Source organism: Phyllostomus discolor, chromosome 1, assembly GCF_004126475.2.
Source record: "Phyllostomus discolor isolate MPI-MPIP mPhyDis1 chromosome 1, mPhyDis1.pri.v3, whole genome shotgun sequence".
Lineage (NCBI taxonomy): Eukaryota > Metazoa > Chordata > Mammalia > Chiroptera > Phyllostomidae > Phyllostomus > Phyllostomus discolor.
In genome coordinates, this window is record NC_040903.2 from 209,281,623 (window position 1) to 209,306,047 (window position 24,425).

Here is a 24,425-nt window from a genome sequence, read left to right on the forward strand (position 1 = left end):
CTTTGGGCCGGGGGGGCCTTTTACATTCTGTGCTTTCAAGTCTGGGAGCTTCCCCCATCTCCATTGCTCATTCTTCCACCTCATTATGAGCACCCCTGTCCTGGCAACCTTCCCAGAGCCTCCAGCAGGACCCAACCCCCAGGAAAATGCTCTCTCAGGGCTCCACGCTTTTCTGTTGTAGACTTTTTTTTTTTACCTTTCCCCCATCTAGTTAATTCCTACCCATTATGCTTCTTCTTCCCTGTACCCTTTCCCTCCTATTCCTCCTTTCCCCCTCCCCATGGAAACCCTCCATGTGATGTCCATTTCTCTGGTTCTGTTCCTGTTGTTTGCTTAGTTTTTGTTTTCGTTGTTTTTCTTTCTTTTATTTTTTTAGGTTCAGTTGTTGATAGTTAATGAGTCTGTTGTCATTTTACTGTTCATATTTTTTTATCTTCCTTTTCTTAGATAAGTCTCTTTAACATTTCATATATAATAATGGCTTGGTGATGATGAACTCCTTTAACCTGACCTTATCTGGGAAGCACTTTATCTACCCTTCCATTTTAAATGGAAGCTTTGCTGGATAGAGTATTCTTGGATGTAGGTCCTTGCCTTTCATGACTTCAGGTATTTCTTTCAGCCCCTTCTTGCCTGCAAGATTTCTTTTGGGAAATCAGCTAATAGCGTTATGGGCACTCCTTTGTAGGTAACTGTGTCCTTTCTTGCTTTTAAGATTCTCTCCTCTTTAATTTTGGATAATCTAATGATGATGTGCCTTGGTGTGTATCTCTTTGGGTCCAACTTCTTTGGGACTCTCTGGGCTTCCTGGACTTCCTAGAAGTCTATTTCCTTTGCCAGATTGGAAGTTTTCTTTCGTTATTCATATAAGTTTTCAATTTCTTGCTGTTGTTCTTCTCCTTCTGGCACCTCTATGATTCGGATATTGGAATGTTTCAAGTTGTCTGAGAGGTTCAAAAGTCTCTCTCCATTTTTTTGAATTCTTGTTTCTTCATTCTGTTCCAGTTGGATGTTATTTCTTCCTTTTGTTCCAAATTGTCGATTTGAGTCCTGGTTTCCTTCCTGTCACTGTGGGTTCCCTGAATATTTTGCTTTATTTCACTGTGGGTATCTTTCACTTGCTCTTTCATTTTTCACCCAGGCTCAATCAGTCCTGTGAGCATTTTGATTACCGGGGCTTTAAATTCTCCGTCAGAAAGGCTGGCTGTCTCCTCATCATTTAGCTCTCTTTCTGGAGCTTTGCTCTGTTCTTTCGTTTTGGCCCTATTTCTTTGTTCAGGCCGCTGTTAAGTTGTAAGGGGGCAGGGCCTTAAGTATTTACCCGGGCAGGGTAACCCTCCATGCTGCACTGCGGGGCACCTGCTGCAGTCCACAGCCAGCTCTGAGTCTCCGTTTCCCCTTAAGTCAGCCCTGCCCGTGCAGCCTGCCGCCTCCCCACAGCCAGCCCGCCTGTTGTAGACTTATGTCAACTGTAATGACCTTCTTGCCTACTTCCTGTGCTAGGATACAAGTTCAAGGGATATCTTCCTCATGGCTCTATCACAGCACCAACCATAGTGCCTTCACAGATGAGTGCTCAATAATTATTCACAAAAGAGGTGAATGAATGACTCACTGTGCTCCCCCCCCCCCCAACTATCTGGCTCTCTGCCTTTGGCCTACTGCTGGCCTCATCACTTCGGGCTCCCGGGTCCTTCAGGGCCCGGCCGATGTGCTGCTCGCCCCGGTTCTTCCATCTTGGCTCTTTCATTTCCTGCCTCGGAACCGCCTGCCCCCTTGTTTCTCTGCCAGCAAAGTGACTCCATCTGATCACAGAATGTGCTGGCCGGGTTTTCTAATATTCTGATCCTTAAGGGAATTTTCATAGATCAGGTTATAAGAAACCCATATGAACAGTGAGATCATATGAGCATGTTAACTTTTTAAAAAGTGATTGTACGTTCTCTGCAAGGACCTACCTACAGTATAAGCGTGAATGAACTGACCTGGAATGCCACACAGACAAAAGCCACTGAAAACAAAGGCGTTCTAGAGATTGTGGGTACTTTTCTGAGAGACGAAAAGTTCTACAAGCCTCGTGGAAAAAACTACCACCAGGATTTGTTCCCTTATGCCCGATTCCAATCTTCATCCCCTCCTCCGAGGGGGTGGCTGTGTGGGGCGTGAGGTGCTGCCTACGGTACGGCTGTGTGTCGGCAAACCAGTGCGTGTGTGGAATAGACAGATTTCCACCTGGTGGAAGAGCGCCCACCACCTTTGGGACAGGGTGAGTTTCTGGTAATCTGAAATTGTTCCTTTTCTGGTTGTTAGTTTTGGGGGGTTATAGAATTCACAATGCTCTTCAAAGACAGTATTTAGGCCTTAGAGAGAACTTTAAAGGTCGCTGGCTCTTGCCAGCATCTTAGAAGTAAGTGCGCCTGAGAATCCTGCACACCTGGTCATGCGGCATTTCATGCAAGATGGCCTTTGCCACATTAGCTGCATTTGTTTTTAGGAGGCACGAGAACCTTGTGCATGAGCAGTATCCAGCATGGCCTTGAACTGTTTACACTCAGGGTGACAAACACACATTTCGATAGCTGGGCCTCATGGTGCTGATGTAACTGGCTCCCAGTATCTGAAATTATGGTATCATGCAAGGTACCTTGGGATCTACAGATATATTTGGCCTTGTGAGGTGTCATAGAAAAAAAAAAAAAAAGACTCACTCTATTTGACCAAGTAAATTAGTCAACAAAGTAGGCCTGAAATTGAGAATCCAGAAACCAGTGCACAATCTAAATAAATGTGACGCAGTAGCTACCTGGATTGTATCACTTTTCCAGAGTGAATGTTGTTGAATGTCTTGGTATATATGGTCTCCTGCGGCTCACTCGGGGGCACGTAGGCATAGAAGATCATTTCGTTTGTGGTGATGTACTGTGGGGCCAGGGCAGTCCTGAAGCCCATATCAGGAGCCTGGAGTGGGGAAAAAAATACTGCATTTAAACTATCTTATACTTCAATTATGACAAAGTGTAGATTACAGATCTGCTTCCAGTCCTTACCCATGGGAATACTATTTCAGCACGTGCTGTTTGAATATGCATGTGTGTGTGCAAGGAACACGTCTGAGGAGTAAGGTTTCCTGTCAGCTTCCTGTGCCCTGCCCTGACCCACGCGGCTCCGCTGCTTGGGCATTGTTCTGCCGGGGCACAGGCCCGGGTTGCCGGTTCGGTCCCTGGTCAGACCACATACCAGAGGCGACCAACCGATGTTTCTCTCTCACATCGACGTTTCTCTCCCTCTCTTTTTCCTTCCCTTCCCCTCTAAAAATAAATTTAAAATCTACAACAACAAAGAAAAAAAGAAAGAAAAAAGGGTTCCTGTGCAGCTCGTAGAAGGCTGGAGCCCGCGGGTGTATGGAGACTGGGGCGTTCCCTGCTGCGTGCCTGGGGTGAGTGGGGAGGTGCAGACTTTAAACTCGGTTCTCGGAGTTTTATTTCGGACAGGTGCTAGGAAGTGCCGCTCTTCCCTTGCAAGCTGCTGCTCCCGGTCCCATGCCGGTGTCTGAGTGCCCGCCTCGGGTGGCAGGTGCCGTTCTCACGTCCGCCGGTTCGCCAGGCTTTCCCTCGAGGTCAGCGTGGGCACCCTCGGCCCAGCTCTCTGACCCAGAGGGCCTTCTATTGGACACACCCCTCCCGGATCCCAGTCCTGTCGCCCTGGGAACTTCTAGGGGGCGACAGGAGAGGTGGAGACCGGCCCCCAGGAGGCTGCCGCAGCTGCCCTTGTTCCCAGACGTGAGGAGTGGCACCCAGCACGGGCTGGGTGGGGGCCCAGCCGTCAGAGAATACCTCCGCGTCCCGCTTTCTGTTACGCCTTTCGTGTCTTAAATTTGGGAACCCGCTGGGAAGGGGAGAGAGTGGGAAACAGATGCGGGGGTGGGGGTGGGGGGGAATCCGTGTGGGACTGAACTGATGGCTTATGGACTCTGGAAAGGCAGAACGGCCTTAGAATTCCGAACCACATTCTAGCCCGGGAGTGCCAAGAATGTCCCACGAGAAGTGTGTGCAGGTGGGTGAAAGGCGGCGTGGCGACGGCTAGAAAGCATGGGCCCTGGCCCCAGCAGCCTGGATCGATGCCTGGTTCTGATCGCTGACCAGTGGGAGACGTAACGGGGGTAACCGGTGCAGTCCAGCTGCGCCTCCCCTCCTCCTCAGTAAAATGAGGGTCCACAGGTGTCACTAACGTTAGGAGCTCACAGCAGTGTTTGGCTATGCAACAAGGCCGAGCAAACGAAGTGATTGTTTTTGGCCCGGATGGGACGCCCCCCGAGTTTGTTTGCAGGGAGGGAGGTAACAGCATTGAGGGTGAGTTCCTTGAACTCATCCTGAGCACAGAAACCTCTCTTGGCGTTTGGTTTTTAGGCTGTAAACTTTCACAGAAGAGAAGTAGGACATTTTCTACGACCTGTGAAGGCAGTGGAGGAAACTGCTGGTCTGGTCCGTTCCACCCCCATTCACGTCATCGGAGCTGTATCTACGCACAACCCCTACCCCCGCCCCCCCCCCCCAGACTGCCAGATGCGCGGGGGTCCCAGCACACTCACTGTCACTCCCTCCCAACACCTCGGGCAGGAAGCTAAAACACCATCCTTTTTTTTTTCACTATAAGTTTTTTTATTTTTCAGTCACAGTTGACAAACAGTATTATATTAGTTTCAGGCGTACAACCCAGTGATTAGACATTAATATAATTTGCAAAGTGGTCGCCCCGATAAATCCAGGACCCACCTGACACCGTCCGGAGTTATCACAGTACTATGGACTGTGTTTCCTGTGCCGTCCTTCACATCCCCAGGACTGCTGCGTGACCCCCAGTCTGCACTTCTTCACCCCTTGACCTTTTCACCCAGCCCCCAGCCCCTCTCCCGTCCGACCACCATCAAAATGTTCTCTGTATCTGTGAGTCTGTTTCAGTTCCGCTTGTTTGTTTATTTTGTTTTGAGATTCTCTGTGGGACTTATTTCCCTCAGCACCCCAGCCTCTGGGCCCGCCCCCCAGTGTTGCAGATCGACGTGCCCTCTTTTCGGCCTGGAGATTTGAAATGCTCTACCACAGGCAGAGTCCTCCTGTATCCTCTCCTTCCTTTGGGCAGCCTTTATCAAACCCCAGTCGGAAAATCCGTTTGGTGCTTTGCCCTCCTGTTGATGAGAGCTCACGTTCACGGCCCTGTGCCCCGTGGTGCGGCCTTAGGCACACGGACCTTCCCGAGCGGCACATTGAACACGGAGATGGTATGTGGTTTCATCCGTGAAAGAGACAACAAACCCTCCCTGTGTTCGCACCAGAGAAGGAAGAAAGGAGGGGGCGGGGCTGCTGTAAACAGGGGCAGACCAACAGGAGAAACAGAACTGGTGTTTGCTCAAGGTCAGTCTTGAGAGGCGGTGAACCTGGGTGGGCAGTGACGGGTGTAGCTTAGACTGTCTGGTGGCGTTCCGCAGTGAAGGTATTTGTGTGAAGACACCCAGGGCGGAGTTAAATGTGTACGACCCTGAATGGGACCGGCAAGATTTGGGAGATGTTCTCTGGAACATGAAGCTTTTTCCTTTAGTTACACAGAGCAAACTGCAGTCCTGAGAGTCTGTCCCGAAGAATATACTTCCCCATTTCCCCGTTCTGTGTATAGAATGTGGCATTTCCCTTTAATGCAAGGCAGACTGCTGACACGCAATTCCATCACTGACCTGGCCAAAAATAAGTTGAGAATTTCCAAGGGCAGCGTGTGGCCCACCGGCTACAAACTTTTCTGGAGTCAGTTTATGTATGAATCCCATGTGGTCATAGTACAGCGTGAAAATGTTGTCAGTAATAGATCCAATGTCACTGTATGTTTCTAGTCCTGTTGGGAAAGAAACAGGAGGCTCTTGGTATCGAACTCATACAACTAGAGAACTGTTAATAGCACGCTTGGTAAAAACTCCTCATTTAAACTAAGGGGTGGGCGCAGAGCCCCGAGACCCTGGAATTAGTAAAGTAAACGCTCGTCTTTGCTAAGGCCCTAGGGAGTCATTCCCAGGCTCGGTGTCATGACAGAACCCGTGTGCTGAAGTAGGTGAAGGACAGACGGAGTGAGCAGGTGTGAAAGACTAGGGCTAGAAGAGGTTAGTTCCTCCAGGTGTGGAGTCTCTTCCTAATACCAGGGTGTCAGATTCCTAAACGGGCAGAAGGCAATGGGAAAATAACCCTCGAGAAGGCAAAGGGAGTTCTTTTCGAGACCCCTGGAGCATAAACCATATTAGACGTTGTTCCAAATCTGGTTCCCTGGGTTCCTCTCCTGCCCTGGGGCGACGCATTGAGAGGCCCTGGGAGGAGCGTGGTAGGACCTCAGTGTCCCCTTAACCAGACACAGATCCAGGGAAGGCGGGAGCCGCCTGTGTGGAGGCCGGAGCCGGAGCGAAAGCTCAGCTCTCAGGATGGACCAGGCTGATTTCCACAGCCCGCCCCCAGCCCTTGTAAGCTGCACCGGGCTCTCTCCTGAGAGGTCCGCCCTCGGTTCCTGGACCCCTGAACACTGGAGGGCCCCAGTTCTCAGAGCTTCTCTCTCTTCTCTCGCTGCTTCTGCAGGGCTCACCCAGTTTCAGGGTTTAAAACCCATTTTTAGGAGGGTGGCTCCCAAATGTAAACCTCCCATCTGGTTCCCTTCTATGAATCCCCAAACCTGCATCTAACCGCTCACAGACAGCCCCAGATCCCCGGCAGGCAGGCATCTCACGCTGGGTTCCCCCCAAACCGAACTCCTAACCATCCTGGGGCCCCTCATTTCCATGGTCAGCATTGCCCCTGCTGCTCAGTCTGGAAACCTCGGGCTTGTCTTTGATCCCTCTCACACCCTGCATCCAATCCGTCCGCCAACCCTGTCAACTTCAGCCTCAAAGTACCCGTGGAACCCAGCCACGTCTCACCTCTTTCAGCACTGTCACCCGTACAGGCCAACACGACATAAAAAAGGAAGCGGTATACTATGAGGAATTGGCCCAGGCGATTGCGGAGGCTGAGAAGTCCCATGACCTGCCATTGCAAGCTGGAGAGCCACAGGCCTGAGCACCGGGGGAGCCTGAGAAGTGTGGGGTGGGGGGCACTAAGGCAAGTCCCCCTTCAAGGGCAGGAGACTAACACCCCACCCAGGTCAAGCCGACAGGCAGAAAGCAAAGGGGCTGAATTCCTCTTTCCTCCGCCTTTTGGTCCTACTCAGGCCCCCAAGGCCTGGATGATGCCCACCCCCATCCCGCAAGCTCTCTGTTCTCCTGAGTCCACCCATGCGAATGCTCCTGTTCTCTGGAAACCCCCTCTCAGACATACCCAGAAGTCTTGTTTGAGCTGGGAACTTCTTGGCCTGGTCAAGTTGACACATAAAATTAACTGTGAAAATTGCTAAGGTTCAATACGCCATATGCCATCTATAAACGTAAGTTATACTTCTTCCCTGCATGTTAATGTCTTGTAAATATTTTGTAATCAATGTCTTACAGTCACTGTCCAGAAGGTGGGGCTCACGCCATGGCGGTCAAGCGCCTACACGTGCCTTAGCTCTTTTACCTTGTCAATTTCAGTTTCCAGAATCACCGGCATAATTCACGTTGAGTTTTTATCGCTGCTTAAGATGCCTTAAAAATATTACATTGTAATTTGACATTCAGATCAGTTACTGTGGGTGCAGCACAAGGGGAAGACAAAGCAAGGCCTACATTCACCAATAAAGCAAAATGGGACCGGGGAGAAATACCACAATTCTACGTTTTCTTGTGGAACCACCAGCCAGTCCTTTCTAGGACCTACGGAAGGTGGAACCTCATGAGTGGATGGAGTTGTATTATGTCTCACCACGGAGGCGACATGCAAAATCGCCTGATCCCACACCCAGCAACGCAACTCTGGGCGGGGAAGTAATGTACAGCTACCCGTGCATCTCCCAGCATCACCGCTAAAACTCTGCGGCAAAGCTTAACTGGCAGAGTTTTTCATTCTGTGTTAACAAGGTGCATCTCACAGTGAAGGAGCCTCAGGTGTGATGAACTGTAATGTTTACAACACTCTTGTGTTGGCTTTGCATGTGAGTGACTAGTTGAGGTGGCCCCAGGGTCTCAGGTAACACTGTTTTTCCCTGAAGGTCCGTTAGGTAAATATGTGCTCGTCGTTGTTGCGGCAGAAATACCCAAGGCTGGCTTGATTGTTTCATGCTTTTTTAAAAAAGATTTTATTTATTTATTTTTAGAGAGGGAAGGGAGGGAGGGAGAGAGAGAGAGAGATAGGGAGAGAGAAACATTAATGTGTGGTTGCTGGGGGCCATGGCCTGCAACCCAGGCATGTGCCCTGACTGGGATCGAACCTATGACACTTTGGTTCGCAGCCCGTGCTCAATCCACTGAGCTACGCCAGCCAGGGCTTTATTTTGTGCTTTTAACATTGACTTACATGTTCGATTTAAATCACTCAGAAGTGTTTTTGCTTTTAGTTTTAAAAAAGCAATTTTTATGATCAGTTTTGGTTTTCTTTACTTCTATTTCCAGTATTTATTCACGTATTCGTGCGGATAAAACAGAGAAACACAGAGCCGCCGCCTCTGTGCAGCACTGGAGATTCCTACAGCTTGCAGTTTCTCCATCTCGAGTGTCTGTATCTGTCATTTTAGAGTCTTTCTACCTGTTGGGTGTTCATTCTGCGCATGGACATGTTTCCACAGTTTGTATCTAAAACTTTTTAAAGCCTAGAATTTATAGTGCCAATTTAATTTCATTTTCTGAGGTGTTCATTGTTTTGACTGCTTCCAAAGTCATCTTGCTTAGTCTACTTTGACTTTTGCTTCACAGGAAGCGCCGGCCCGTTCTCAGGCTCCCCCCCCCCCCCCCCCCCAGGGCACTGGAAGGCTGGCCCCCAGGGACCACAACACTGGCGTCTGCTTCCAGCGGGCTTCTGCTTGGGTTTGACCCGTGCAAGGCCCTAACAGGACACAGGGACGAGGGGAGGAGACAGAAGTCTGTCTGTCTGTGTATCTCTGCCTGCCTGCCTACTATCCACTGATCTGCAGTACCCCTTTAACCAAAGGGACTTTCCTCCATTGCACGTCTTTGGATATTTTACTGTTATTGTTGGTTCCTTGAACTCTGGCCACCGCTCTTCAGGGGAAACACTTGAGTGGAATTCTGTTTCCAGCCAGAACCACAGCTGATACAGTGCTTTTATCAGAAATGTCCCTGGAAAGCAGACTCTCAAGGCAGGACTCTGGGGCTGGGTGGCTCGCACATTTAAGGGACGCACAGGTGACCTCTGCCCGGTGGGTTTTGTGACACCCACAGCCCCTGCACACAGGTGCGCCACAATGCCTCAGATTATTGCCGGGAGTAGTGTGGGAGGGGGCTGCCTGTGGGAGGCCAGACTTCAGGGGAAGTGGGGTGGTGTGCTGGAGTACATGACAATTACGACTTTTACAAAGATTGTGGGGGTGGTGTGACTTTTATTTATATAGTAGAGAGCTTGCAAAAATAAATTTAAAAAATCTTATGACCTTGAATGTCTAACTCAAGGGCAGAGTAGAGAACCTGACCGCTTTATGGGGGGAAAAAATAAACCTTACCTCAAACCACATACACAAAATTAGAAATTTTACATAGGCCTATATAAGAAACCTAAAACAATCTGCTAGAAGAAAGTGGGAAAATGTCTTGCTAACTTTGGAACAGGCAAACATTTCTTAACAGGATATGAGAAGCAAGGAATACTAATCATAAAAGATGAATATCCCTGGCTGGCGTAGCTCAGTGGATTGAGCACGGGCTGCGAACCAAAGTGTCGCAGGTTCGATTCCCCGTTAGGTCACATGCCTGGGTTGCAGGCCGCAGCCCCCAGCAACCGCACATTGATGTTTCTCTCTCTCTCTTTCTCCCTCCCTTCCCTGTCTAAAAATAAATAAACAAAATCTTAAAAAAAAAGATGAATAAGTGTAACTTTTGCAAATCGATAATTGGGTTCATCAAAAAATACCACGAAGGGAATAAAAAAGACAAGCAAGTTGTTGGGACAAGAGTTTTGCAAGTTACATTTCTACAACAGGACTCATATCCATAATACATTAAAAAGCTCATAGAAATCACTAAGAAAAGGTCAATTCAGTCAAAACTTGATTTTAAAAAAGACCTGAAGAAATAATTTACAAAAAAAGATATAAAAGTTGGCCAATGAACACATGAAAATGTGCTCAGCATCACTCATTACTCACGCAGAGGAAATGAGATGCCGCCGCATCCTTAGCACAGCGGCTTGGCATTGAAAGCACTAACAGCCAAGTGCTGGTGAGGAGGGGGTGACCGGAATCCCTCCCCACGGCTGGCGGGACAGTAAACTGATGACACTCACTCTGGGAAAGTGTTGGCAGCACTTAATTTTTTTCCAATTTTTTCCCGTATACTAGATGATGCAGCAATTCTATTCCTAACTATATACAAAAAAAAAAAAAAAAAAATTCTGTCCAGCAAAAAAAACAAAAACAAAAACCAACAAACTTATGCAAAAAGTTTATAGCTATTTTTAAATACGAGGCCTCAAATGGGAATGATTCCAATATCCATCAGCAGTGGCATGGATGAACACTGTACAGAATATTCATCCAGCGGGAAAACTACTCCGCAGAGAGAAAGAACAAAGTTCTCGTACACGCAACGATCTGAAGGACTCTCAGAGTCATAAGGTGGGCTGAGAAAAGTCGGACACAAAAGAATACACACTGCACAATTCTATGTCTATGAAGTTCAACACCAGACAAAACTACGGGATCAGGGGCTGGAATGCTGGCTTTCTGACCAGAAAGTGGCTGGGGGGGAGCCTTCTGGAGCACTGAACACGGCCCAGGCCTCGCTCGACTTCCCCTGAAACTCAGAGTCACTTTTGTTTATTTCATAGTCACATGCTGGCTGAACATCAGATTCTCAAACGCTACCACACAGATGCTATCTCAACAAATGATCCAGAAAAACAGACTGCAAAAGGTAACCTTGATACCAGCATGAACTGAGCAAAAGCTGTGTTGACATAACCGAGAGTAAGTAAACACAGTGGCGAAGACGTGGGGAAACAGGATCCGAATTCTGTGGTCTCTCCTTATCCTGGAATCAGGAAGGGCAAAGAGATTTTATGGCGACAAAGCTGACGGTGCCCCTGAGCGCCAAGGGGCCAAGAAACCAGGCTTCCTGCAGTCACGTCAGAAACCTGCAGGAAGCTTGTTTAAAGTTGTATCGGAGACTTACGAGACCAGAAAAAAACTGGCTTTAAGCTAGACAGTCAAGAATGCTGACAATGTTAGAAACAAACCAGAAGAAAACCGCTCTCATGCTTGTCTTGGAGATAATCTGTTTTCCCCACTCTGGTTGGACCTTATCGGAGGTCCCCAAGTTTACCCCGATCCCCACACGCACTCAGTAGTCTGTGGAAGTACCACTTGAGTGTGGTGGGAGACTGTATTCCTGAAGGTGGTCTCCCCTGCCCCTGAGGTTACTGAATTTCAGCATCACCTTTACACAGCTGGTAGAGTCCTCACTGTGTGAACGCTAACAGAATGAACCAAATACATATATTTTTATATATATATGTGTTTGTACATATCCACATCTATATATTTCACATACATTATATATATTTTTATGCATACATATAGATTTTCAAAAGTTATGTTTATGCATCTTTTCTTTTATGATGAGTGCTTCTTGCTTCTTATATCCTGTTAAGAATTTTTGCCTTTCCCAAAGCCAAGAAAACATTCTCCTGCCTTCCTCTGGCAGATTGTTCTTGATTTCTTACTTAGCCCACACAAAAATTTGTGCACAAATGTTCATAATGGCATTAGTCATAAGACCCAAAAGGGGAAAGAAACAATCAAATGTCTATCAGCTCAAAGATCCTGGTAAATGGGTCCACAAAATGTGCTCTGTCCATACGATGAAATATTACTCAGCCATGAAAGGAAAGGAGTGCTGATGTACGCTATCACATGGATGAAACTTGAAGACGTTATGTTCCGTGAAATAAGCCAGTCACAAATGGGCAGATACTGCAAGCGTCTGCTGATCCGAGGTACAGAGGGCGGTCAAGTTGGTGGGGATGGAAAGTCACTGCCCAGGGCTGGCGGGAGGGAGAGTAAGGAAGCTGTTGTGTCATGGGCGTGGCGTTTTAGTCTGGGAATCTGAGGAAGTTCTGGGGGGAGACGGATGGTGATGATGGTCGTAAAGCAAGTTGAATGTGCTTCATGTCAGTGAACTGTACACTTCGAAATGGTTAAAATGCTAAAGTTTGTGTTATGCATATTTTACCATAAAAGACAGATAAATAAATAAGCAAATGGAGAGCAAAAAGCAAAAAGAAAGCCGTCAGCAGAAATCAAAAATGGAAAAGGAACGACATGCCAAAATAGAAAAACAGTAAGAGCTAAGGAAAGAAAGAGAAACTTTGGGGTACCAGGCCATGCACTCCACACCCAACCCTTTGGGCCAATGTTGAGAGAAGGAAAGTAAATTAAAGGTTCCTGAGGACCCTCAGTAACCCCCTTCTAACAAGCGAGAAGTGGCCAGGGGAAAAGAGGGTGCCCTCAGTGAAGGTAAAGGCAGAAGTCAAGTCCTCCGGACTGAAGCAGACCACAGCCTTCCCAGGCGCTGCCCCGAGCTGTGCAAACGAGTCCATGTCCTACTTGATGCAGAGAAGAAGCAAATGGGTCTCAAGGACAATTCACCTACGTTATAGCAGGGCAAACAGCATCCAAACCAAGAAAATACCCCGAAATTATCTGAACCCAGGAGATCAAAGGTAACCCACAAAATGGGAGAAAATATTTGCAAATCATATACCCGAGACGGGATTAATAGCCAGAACATGTAGAGAACTCCTAAAACTCAACAGTAGGAAAAATACATGCAATCGAATGAACAAACGGGCCAAGGACTTGAACAGACGTTCCTCTGAAGAAGATTTACAAATGGACAGTAAGCACCAGGGGCCCGACATCACTCAGCACCAGGGAAAACGAAAAGAAAAACTGTCACGAGACACCACTGCACGCCCACCAGGAGGGCTGCTGTGGAGAAGCCAGCAAGCAGCATGTGCTGGCCGGGTGCGGAGGAACGGGAACCTCTGCACTGCTGGTGGGACGGGAAGATGGAGCAGCCGCTGGAAAAGGTCTTCATGTTTCTCCAAAAAAAAAATTAAAAATAGCATTACTACACTATCCAGCAATTCCACTTCTGGGTATACTCCCCGAAGAACTGAAAGGAGGGTCTCAAAGAGATATCTGTGCGCCCCCATTTCTAACAGTGCTGTTCGTATCAGCTAAACCACGGAGGAAACCCGAGCGTCCATCAACGGGGTGAACGAATAAGCAACATGCGGTGTATATGTAACGGGAAATATTACTCGGCCTTAAAAACGAAGAAAAGTCTGCAGCATGAAACTGCACGGATGGACCCCGAGTGAAATAACCCCGTCACAAAGGAACACACGCCACACGATTCCACTGACACGGGAGACCCGGTGGGGTCCAAACCACAGCGATGGAAAGTAGCGGTTTCTGAGGACTGTGGAGAGAGGGGCCTGGAGAATGAAGTGTGTAAAGGGCAGAGTTTCGGTTTTACAGGATAGAAAGGGTGCTGGGGGTGGACGGCAGCGGTGGGTACTGAACACTCCGAACGTATGTAATGTGACTAAGCTACACACTTAAACACGGCGAAGGTGGTAAGTTGTATGTTATATGTATTTTACCACAATTAAAACCATATTTAAACCTGCCAGTCACTCCTAGTAGGTTGTAGACTTTAAAGTCAGTTGATTGACACGGCTGAGTTCTCATGTGTTCCAAGCCCTGGCTCCCGTGGTGCCCACACCAACAAACGTGCCTGCCTCACCTGCCTTCGTGAAGTGAGCCTTCCCACTTTGGGAAAGGAAAATGATATCGGAAGTGTAGAAGCTGTGGTAGGTGCTCTTTATGACATCATCGTGAAAGTCAGCCAGTAATTCAAAAGTGTTGCCGCCGTCGATGGACAGCCATACCTAAGGGAATAAAAAGGAAGCCCCTCGTGAGACAGCTGCCCTGATTGACAGCCATACCGAAGGGAATAAAAAGGAAGCCCCTCGTGAGAGAGCTGCCACGCCCCGTCGGCCTTTCCCTATCAGCCTAACCTTCCTGCACTGCACAGGAAAACCCACACAGCACGGTCTCTCCCACATGCCCTCCTTCTTCCACCCCCTCCCCCGCATCAGGTGCACACGAGCACACACACGTGTACAGACTGCTCCCTTCCTCGGTCCACCCTGCGCTTCCTTCCCAGAGTTTGCATGGCAGGGTGTGCGGTGGGCTCAGGGCTACACAGCACTGTGTGCGGAATGTGTCAGGGACTGAAGAGATGCCCAGCGTCTCCCACACGTGGTCCCTTGTTCACAAGAGGATGCAGGGCTGGGTGTCTCTGAGTGAGGGTGAGAGCGTTTGCCCCATGCTGACGTGCAACTCCCCGTTCTGGGCAGCGGCAGCCGTGTCTGCTAACACGTGTGGTGGGAGAGAGCCCCCCGGCCTTTGTGAGTGGTGTCTCGGGACCGTGATAAGTCCTGCAGGGGGTGTGCCCCACCACACACAGCACATCAGGTTCTCCGCTTCCCCGTCTTTGGGTAAGAATTGTTTGAAGATGAATCCTGCTTGCCGCTGCTTTTAATAGCCTCAGTCTTATCCAAATGAAGATTTCTGGTTTGTAAGTGTTCTTGAATTTTGCTGACCCAGTTTACATTCTTGTAGGTAATGACGAGAGCATCCATTTCTCCAAATCTCACCAATACTTGACATTATCAAAACCTTGTTTTTAATTTTTACTGACTACTTGAATGAAAGCTATGGCATCTCATTGCATTTTTCTAAATATTTTAAATTGTTACTCTATTATGGCTCAGTTTTTCTTTTTTCTTTTTTTTTTAAAGATTTTATTTATTTTTTTAGAGAGGGAATGGAAGGAGAAAGAGAGAGAGAGAAACATCAATGTGCAGTCGCTGGGGGTCATGGCCTGCAACCCAGGCATGTACCCTGACTGGGAATCGAACCTGCGACACTTTGGTTCACAGCCTGCGCTCAATCCACTGAGCTATGCCAGCCAGGTGGCTCAGTTTTTCTTGTGCTAGTTATTCAATAATATAACAAACATGTGTGAACTGAAGCCTGACCCAAGAATTAGCATATTGCTACTTTACTTTTTCCTGTCCATCTCCCCCAAATCTGACCACCTTGCCTCTTTCCTCAGAGATATCCAATGTCCTGAAATTTGTGTTTTTCATTGTCTTGCTACTTTTTTTTTAGTTTTAGCACATATATAAATATGTTTAATATATTGCTTGATTTTATTTTTTCTTTAAACTTTTTTTGATACCAGGGTATCATACCATGTATTGCCTTCCAGAACTTACTCCCCCCAATACCATTTACTTATATTCATACACTTTACATATGATGCAGTTCATTTGCTTTTCTACTGCTGTATCATAAATAGTTCATTATGTGAATAAAATGTAATTTATTCATTCTTCTTGTCGTGGGCATGAGAGTTCTTTTCTGTTACACAGTGCTATTATTAACAGTGCTGTGATGAAAATTTTTAAATGTTTTCTCATACGTATGTTTCCCTGGTCAAAAAGGTGACATTGGCAGTCACAGAATGTGCAAACATTAAAATTTACAGGATAATTTAGCAACAGTAAGGCCAAGTTGCTATCCTGAAAAGCTGCAGGAATCTGCCCTCCCATCAGCACTGTCGAAGGGATCCACATCCTCTCCAACGCGTGCCTTGGCAGGATTGATTTTGCCAATGAAATAGCTGAAAATACTGCATTGCATTTTTGAGTTGGAGTTCCCTGGTGACTTGTGAATTATATCATCTCCTTACATGTTTGTTTATGCCCTTTGTATTTTCTTCTCTGTGAAAAGCCCATTTGTATTTTTAAAATCAATTTAGCCTTTTCTGTAGTGCTTTGTAGACATTCTCATTCATTCTTACATATAACTCTTTCTCAGTTAAGTGTGTTGCAAACATTACTTCCAGCTTGTATTTTCACTTTCCACCATGTCTTTAATGAACAGAATCCTCCTGCTCTTCCTCCTTCTCCTTTTTTGTTTGTTTTAATAATGTGCACGTATCTTTTAGATTTTCTACATAGACAATCATTTCTTTTGGTCACATCTTTCAGAGTTTGCTACTTTTTCATTGGCATGCCTTTAATTTCTTAATTTTGTTCTTTGTCTTATTGCATTCCCTCCTGTGCAGTCTCTTATTGATGAGCAGTTTCTTGGTGGAACTCCAGCTGCGGTTAACTCCAACCCTCTGTCTTCTGTGTGAGGTGCGGGCTCCCACAATGGAACGTGGAGAAGAACGAGCAGTAATGCTGAACCGGTCACGCTCTGAATCACGAACACAAAGCTCAAGCGATCACACGGCATTTCCTCAGTTCGTCCCTCCATCCTCCTAGGCTGCTATTTTACTCTGTTCTCTCTTTCCTCAAACCTCCAACCCTCTTCCTCCATCCTCACTCTCAAACAATGACTTTGATTTGTTATTGCAAAAATAGAAGATAAATCCCCGCACGCTTCCACGACCACATCGTCCACCGACCAGCTTGAAACCCGTCAACTCTCCCCCTCCCTGTCACTGGAGAATCGTCTTCCTCCCGAGGCCACCTGCTCCACAGGGGCACAGATCTCCTCTCCTCCCACTAGTTAGAAACAGCCATTGCTCCAGAAGTCGCTCTCTTTCCTGCCACACCAATTTCCCCTCCCACCGAATAATTCCCATCGGCACACAGCATCATTTCTCCGGTCTTCAGGAAGACAAACACCTCTTGAACACCCTTCCTTCCTTCCTTCCTTCCTCCCTCCCTCCCTCCCTCCCTTCCTTCCTTCCTCCCTCCCTTCCTTCCTTCCTTCCTTCCTTCCAATGTCACCTCATTTCACAGCTCCACATTTCAGCAAAACTTTGCAACAAATTTGTATTCACTGTCTAATTGCTCTCCTCTCATTCTCTCACCAGGCTTCCCACCTCGCTCGTCACCAGCGACAGTTCTTTAGTGAAGTCTAACCACTCAGCACAGATGAAGCAGAGGACTCAACACCGACGCTAGAGAGTGACGTCCCATGGGTACCCACCTGATTCCCATAGGCATAGAGAAAATGGCTTCGTGGGTGGAATACTATTCCAACAGGTGAAGAGAATGATGAAGGGAACATGAAAGGTGGAAATTTTGGTTTCAGTTTTGGTTTGTTCTGTTTTAGGTGGTGGACGGAGACTACGGTTGTTTTCTAGAAACAGAGAAAAGCATTGAACAGTCATAAGAGTTTTCCCATGAATAATACTAGTCCATGTTACAATCTTCGGGGTTTCCTATTACTCAGATTTGGATTAAGATAGGGACCCATTAACATAGCACAGAACTGGAAAGATTAGCGACATCAATATCTCTTTACCCTGCGCCCCCATAGACATCCATTTAATAGCTATGAAACATGAAGTTCAGAAGATTGAATACTTTGTCCAAGGTTCTATAATAAATGGAAGAGTAACTGAACTCAGCAGAAAGACTCCTCCAATGCCCCAGCTCATTGTTATCACTTCAAACTGCTTTTGAAGAGTGTGGGCTCTGGGCCACACTCCAGTGCCACTGGCTCACGGCCTTGAAGGGGATCAGAAGATGCACCCTAAGATGTGCCACCACTTTGTTATAAAGGTTATTTTCAGCTGAAGACATTTGAGATTCAACAGATGAAGAAAAGAAAGCCTCCCCTTATCTGACTAAAAGCAGCAACTTCTGGGAAAATAAGACGGCCATGAATTCCCTCTTTGGGGCGAATGTACTCCCTCAAGGGAGAATGTGAATGAAACCGACCCAACCCCTCCTTTGTGGAAGATTTCTCACCCCAAAGGAGGCAGAAAGACCACTCATGCCTGTGTAAGCAAACATCACCACAAACTATCTTACCCCCTGTAAGGCCATGTTCTTTCCCTTGTATTTTCCTTCAGTGCCGCTCTCACCCCCTTAACCCATGAAGGAGGCACGAGACCCCTAAATTTGAACCCCATTTTTGAGCTCCTCATCACTGACTTGCACCTGCCTGCACAGACGCTGCACACATAAGTCGGTTGTTTCCTTTCCTCTGGCTATTCTGTCCTTTGTCAGTGTAATGCACAGGACCCTGCTCACTGAACCCAAGAGGGAAGGGAAAAATTATTTTTTTCTCCCCTAAAATCATAAGGGCAGGGCTGAAATACATATAGTGGCTCTAAGAAAACTTCTAATTCTCAAGTTGGGGTTCAGACCCTTTGGAGCAGAATATACAGATCTGCGGCAATTTATTTCCATTATTTGTTCATCTAAACCACAGGTGGCAGACACAAGGACCGTGGGTGGCATCCGGCCCTCCACCTTGTTTTATCCAGCCCCGCCCCTTGCTTCTGCCCGGTGGTGGCGCTGAGCTCCTTGCCCCTAGTTAAGGCGTAGTTACATGTATACAGTCCTAACATTACATTTGGCCCTCTGAAGGCAGCCGCAAGGCTGATGTGGTCCCCAGTGACAACGAATTTGACACCCCTGCTCTAAACCAACCACTTTATTCTCAGGGAGAATAAGCAAAGGAGAATCACTATGCAAACGGCATCCTCTTTTCCATTTTCATCCAACTCAATGACAATCAGAGGCAAAGAAATCCCTCCAGCAGCTTAATCTCTATCTGTAGCCATAAACAATCCTGCCGTCTCTAGCGGATCAGGCTCTAGCGCCAGAGCTGACAAGGATGCGGCAACAGCTCTGCTCAGTTCAGCTTCCCTTATCGCAGCGTCAGGAGCAACGGCGCAGCCCGCGAGAGCTACCTGGTTGTTGTGTAAGAGGTAGACTCCAGTACTGTGTTCTTGGTCCACGAGAAATGTTATGACGGTTGAAGCTATAGATTTCGTTTGTTTTGAAAGAGGAGGTAAGCAAGGTAGCCAATCAAAAAACGGCGCTGGGCTATAAAAACAAGAGCTTTCCTACAAAAAGAGAAAGGTGAAGGTGATGCTGTTTTTGACAATATAAGCTCTAATTAGTTCTCTTAAGCAAATACACTAACAACTGGCTACAAATAAAAGTGTTAATTTTTTTTTTTAAGTGTTAAATCTTTAATGCCTGTGCTCTCTTCCAGGGGTTTGAGTTCAGAAAGCATCCTTTCTGGCCTGGGTTGTTTTGCCGGAACCCCTGCATGGGTCTCGGAGTGACATAATTAGTTAATCATCATTAAACGCCAGGACAGGCACCACTGGGAGCAAGAAGTAATTGTGAAACCTTTCAGTCCGTAGAATTGAGGGTTTTTTTTTAGATGAAAAACAATCCATAAAATTGTGCACAGTAAAATGTCTCACCTTTTCATCTATTCAATGCCACATACCTCACTTAAGGTCCTGTTCCTCTCAAAGGTGACAGTCACATAGTCAACTATAAAACAGGAAGGCACAGGAATCACAAGCAGCACCTAAATTTCTGAGCAGGCTATTAAACACGCTCGGATCAAGGTATTGTGCTTCTATCAGGGCATGCCTGTTGTCTTGGATTTAAATGAACTTCCCCTCTTAGTTTTAAGCCTTAGTTTTAAAACTTGCACCAAACAAACCTATGTTTACATGTTGGTCTGTCTCTATTTTGTAACTTTATTTGGTCCATATATGCTATGTTGAAAAAAAGCCTGTCGACACGTCTTCGACTAAAATTTACCTTCGTGTAGTTCTGTGTTAGCAAAACATCGTTCGTTATACCACAATTTTCCTTTGACGTAGTCTCTCTGCATAAATAAAGAAAAATATCGCTTAGGCTATATGTAGACTTAAGATATAAAAAAGGAGAAACATTTTACAAAGGTAAAAGGTCAATAGTTCAGGAGTGTGGGGCAAATAAAAGGAAGAACATTATATGGGAATAAAAGGTTGTAGAATGAGGACAAGAAACAAGAATAATGCTTTTTGAACAACACACACATACAGAAAAGGAATACACAGAAATTCTGCATGAACGAGCATGTGTTCACGGCAGATGCCCTGCCTCGCTGGCCTCGTCTTTTTGATGCTACCAGAAGCTGTTAGCCCGTTGTCACCACCACAGTGGGCCACGTGCCTGTCTTTTATCTGCACTAGGGGCAACTAGGCTTAAGGACCCTTTGCAGAAGCCTGACAGCAGAAAGAAGCAATAAGAAACAAGCCACAAAAACATAGGATTTGAAAAACTGGTCATTAAGGGAGAAGCTTTCAAGAAAGTGAAATTGTACATGCTATGTTGGGTATGAATTACGCAAGAGTGTGAGATGTTTCTTTTGTTATAAGAGGATTCTGACTTTCAAATTATTGTTGAAGCAACAGGGAGAACTTCTCACAGTTTTATAGATCAGTAATGAAATCTGTATAATCTATGCATCATCCTTTTAAATGCTCTAAAATCAATAGTAGTAGTGGTTGCACAACTCTGCGAAGATACTAAAGCTCATTGAATGGCATACTCTAAATGGGTGAATTTTATGTGCATTACATGAAACTGCTAAACAAACAAACAAAACAGACATTTAACACAGAATACACACCAGTTTAGTTGAATGGTAGGGTACCTTCAAGCTAAGGTGTTATATCGAATGAACTTTTTGAGTTCTCATATAAATCTTCAGGTTTGCAGGACACCATAATTATCGCTATAATATCTGAGCAAGTAACATAGGATCTTTATAGAGCCCTGACTTACTCCTTCTCTTTAGATTCCTTCTTGCTTATTTCCCCCTGGAATCAGAATTGGCAACAGCCTAGTCAATATCTTGGGAGATAATCTCACCTGAACTGGCCGACCTCATTCCAAGGGATGAGCTCAGGATCCGGGTCTGACTTAGAGACACAAAGATTGGTCAAGCAGGGACACGTGATCCCATCAGGTGAAGGAGTTGGCCCCGAGACTCTCGGGAACTCCGGGGAAAGAGACACTGTCCTCCCGCCGGGATGGCCAACCTGATCGCTTATGGAGCTGGTAGCTATTCTTACTAACAACTGGAGAAAATGTACTGAAAATGCAGCTAATGACTGGCAAGGATGGCTCGAGGTGAGGGGTGGACATGACAGGAATGAAGGATCTTGTGTGTCTTCTATAAGAGAGAATTTCCTCCTTGAAGAAGCAACCCCAAATCCCTGCTGTTTCTACCAAACAGATTTTGGTGGCTAACAGCTTTTTCCCCGTGCTTCCTTTCCACTTTAGGATCTCTGCACTTGCTGTTACCTCTGTCTGAATGTGCTTCTTCACGTCATTCAGGACTCTGCTTCAACTTCACCTCCTTGGAGAGATCTGCCATAGTCACCCTACTTAAAGTAGAATCTTCTCTTCCCTTTGCCCTCTATTTCCGTTACCTGATTCCTAGCTACATGGCAGTAGGGATGGTATCTTATTCATTGTGGGATTATTCTTGTCTAAACAAGCATGGGCTAGGAAAAAGTACTCAAATATTTGCCCAGCAAATAAAGAAGTAAATGAATAAGTCATCAAGTATGAACTCCTTCAAACCTTCTCAAACAGCCACACACATCCCATTCTTCCCACCCTTCCTTCAGTCATTATTTAAAAGGCCCCACCCAAAGGTAAATCCCTATACTTTTCAAAACAACTTCACTTTTGGCTGTGCGTGCGTGTACGAGGTGGGGAGAGGGAGAGGACGTGGCAAAAGGCAAGGAATGCTCACAATTTTTGTCGTGGCTTCCAAACTGAAACATGCTTGTGTGTGTTGATTAAAATGACCTACTGAATCGTGAAACTTGACCTTGTAACAGAGAGGGGAGATAACCAATGGAATAAAATCCCCCCAAAAGGCAGACGCGGAGGCGTGGCTAGCTTAGGTGCAAACTAGAAAGTGACTTTCTCCTGCACAGGGGTGGATGGACAGGGGAGTAAACTTTTAGCCAGATTTCAGCCCCGACTCTCTTTTTGCCTGGGCGCCTCGTGCGGGAAACACCCGAACACCCACAACGATCCTGGGCGGAACAGAAAGTAGGGTTTGCTTGGCCTCCGAAACAAGGCAGGACGCTGTGTCCTATGGCTTGATAGGTGGTAGAAATACAACTTTCCAGGCTTAAATGGTGAATAACATTATAGTAACAGGAATAATCTATAGCGCGAATTCTCGTCTTGCACCACATCTCTTAAGAACACCGAGGAGACATATCTTTTAACCAACCCTTGGATATTAAAGCATCTTACCCTTTCGAAACCACAAAAGTCTGCCCTTGAAAACTAGAAGGAAGAAAAAAAAGGAACTTTAGTTTTAGCTTGCCTCTGAGAAGGCTGAACAAAACATGGCATTGAAGTGATACTGAAGGCAGCGTCTCTCTTTAGCCTCGCAGTCAGGGGCGCCACACTGAAACCAGCCCCTTGAGTCATGGACACAACCTCCTGGAGATCTCCCCGACAGTCTTCGCCTTGTGTCACCATTGGGTCAACCTGTTCATACCTTCACTTAATGCCAGCCGGGATTTGGGGTCCACACCCCATCTGCTAATGACCGAAGTGGAGGAGGGAGGAAGCGTGCCTCCCGTGCGCACTAAATCTGCCACTCTCTTGGGACTGGGAAGGCACACCCTTAACCCACCCCCCCCCCCCATTTCCCCTCGAACTCCTGCTGCTCAGCCTAGTGCAGGCTCTAGATCGGGCCCTCTGGACTTTGAACTTGAGTCACTGTTCCCGGCATCTATAACTTGGCTTCTGCAATTATATGATAAGCACATAGAAGGCCAGATCGATTAGCTGTCTGAGCAACAAATGGTCCTTTCTCAGAGATAGTGAGGAAGGAGGGGAGCCGGCGAATGTTTGCACACCCGAAGAAAGGTCATGATGACTGTGCAGAAGCCATCCCTGCTTCTCCACCAGGACAACTGCCCCTTCTGGACTCACCCTTACCTCTTCTTCCACTGTTCCTAAGTCTTTAGGACCACTCTGATTTCTGTTGTAATTTTTAAGAGGTGTTTATTAACATGCTTAAGAATTTCATTCTGTGCATGTCGTGCATCTTCACCAAAGTGCACCATACTTGTCATGTATAATGCACAATCTTTTGCCCAAACTTTTCAGGGAAAAATAAGGGTGTGTATTATACATGGGTAGTACTAATTCCATAGCTATATACATGTCTTAATTCCTTTATTTGTGCTAATGTGTTAAAAGTATAACTCTAGAAAGCAATAACAATACCTGTATGTTCAAAAATAAATGCTAAAATTCCTTTACAGTACAAAAAACAAGTAGCTAAGTATACATCATTGAATGAATTAAGACATTGAAATGAAAGATTTTTTTCCTGCAAGTCTGGGCCAAAAATGGGGGTGTGCATTATACACAGCAAAGTACGGTATATTCGCCTTCTCTCCACACCAAAAGTCACTTTAATTTAGGTTCCTTTGCAATATTATATTTAGCTTTATCCATTACCCTAAAGTATTTGGGAACATATATAGCTATAGATATATAGACAGATAGATAGAGTGTTTTCTACTTGTAAGTATGTAAAACTTACTATAAACCTGTATAGCAATAACACTAGCACCATTTCCAAATGATATTGTCAACACTGCAAGGCAAAGGAAGAAGTCACTGTATTATGCTTTTACATTTTTTAAAAGGAAGAAGCATTTCAATTCCAAGGGAGACCACACATAACTCAAGTATTCAATGTTTCTGCTTTATGTCATGAAAGATATTCCAGGTTAACTATTCATTACAAAGCAGTTCACATACCTTCAGGAGAGGGCTGTATGCAGAACGAAGATCATGACTTATAAAAAGTCCCAAAGATGTGAGGATAACAAAGAAATGATTTGTTAAAACCATATCCACCACTGAGAGCTCCATGTGTCCTAAAGGAAGAAATCATACCATGGAGCAAAACATAAGGAAAAGGCGAAATGCGGATCAAAAGTTGATATAAATGAAATGCCAAAGACGAAGGCACTCCTGAAGGAATTACCTTCTCCAACCTGGGAATAGATCATATCAGTCAGGTTGTACCACACGGTGTCATCATACTTCCAAAATCCGGAAAAGCTGAGGCCTATGTAAACACCTGCCACGAGAGGAAAGGACGACTGAGGCTAGACGACTTTGCAAAGGGAGTAACTGGCTTCAGTGGTGCCAGGTCCCCCGGCCCCCTGGCCGCATCTGCTCCGCCTTCCACCCCACTCTGCGCCTGCGCCTCAGCTCCACCCCCTCAGCTCGAATCTGGCCGCCCCAAGCACTCGAAAGGCAAAGTGACTTCAGGTTACACTGCAGGATTTTAACTGGCCATCCGGTTTAATTACTAAGTATTTTGCTTTCTTTTTGAAGGGGGTCAGAATACACCACCCCCCAAAT

At 46.3% G+C, this 24,425-nt stretch overlaps 1 protein-coding gene across 1 annotated transcript in view; it reads right to left on the bottom strand.

Moving 5' to 3' along the window:
- Positions 1-24,425, bottom strand: part of CATSPERB (cation channel sperm associated auxiliary subunit beta) — a 67,431-nt gene that overhangs the window by 27,384 nt on the left and 15,622 nt on the right. The window contains exons 6-15 of the mRNA XM_036017559.1: positions 24,043-24,138; positions 23,814-23,932; positions 22,284-22,316; positions 19,779-19,845; positions 19,456-19,502; positions 18,902-19,060; positions 17,188-17,340; positions 13,919-14,063; positions 5,726-5,880; positions 2,804-2,958 (exon numbers count right to left, since the gene is read on the bottom strand). Coding sequence (XP_035873452.1) covers positions 2,804-2,958; positions 5,726-5,880; positions 13,919-14,063; positions 17,188-17,340; positions 18,902-19,060; positions 19,456-19,502; positions 19,779-19,845; positions 22,284-22,316; positions 23,814-23,932; positions 24,043-24,138 — 1,129 coding nt within the window. The remainder of the gene's footprint in view (positions 1-2,803; positions 2,959-5,725; positions 5,881-13,918; positions 14,064-17,187; positions 17,341-18,901; positions 19,061-19,455; positions 19,503-19,778; positions 19,846-22,283; positions 22,317-23,813; positions 23,933-24,042; positions 24,139-24,425) is intronic.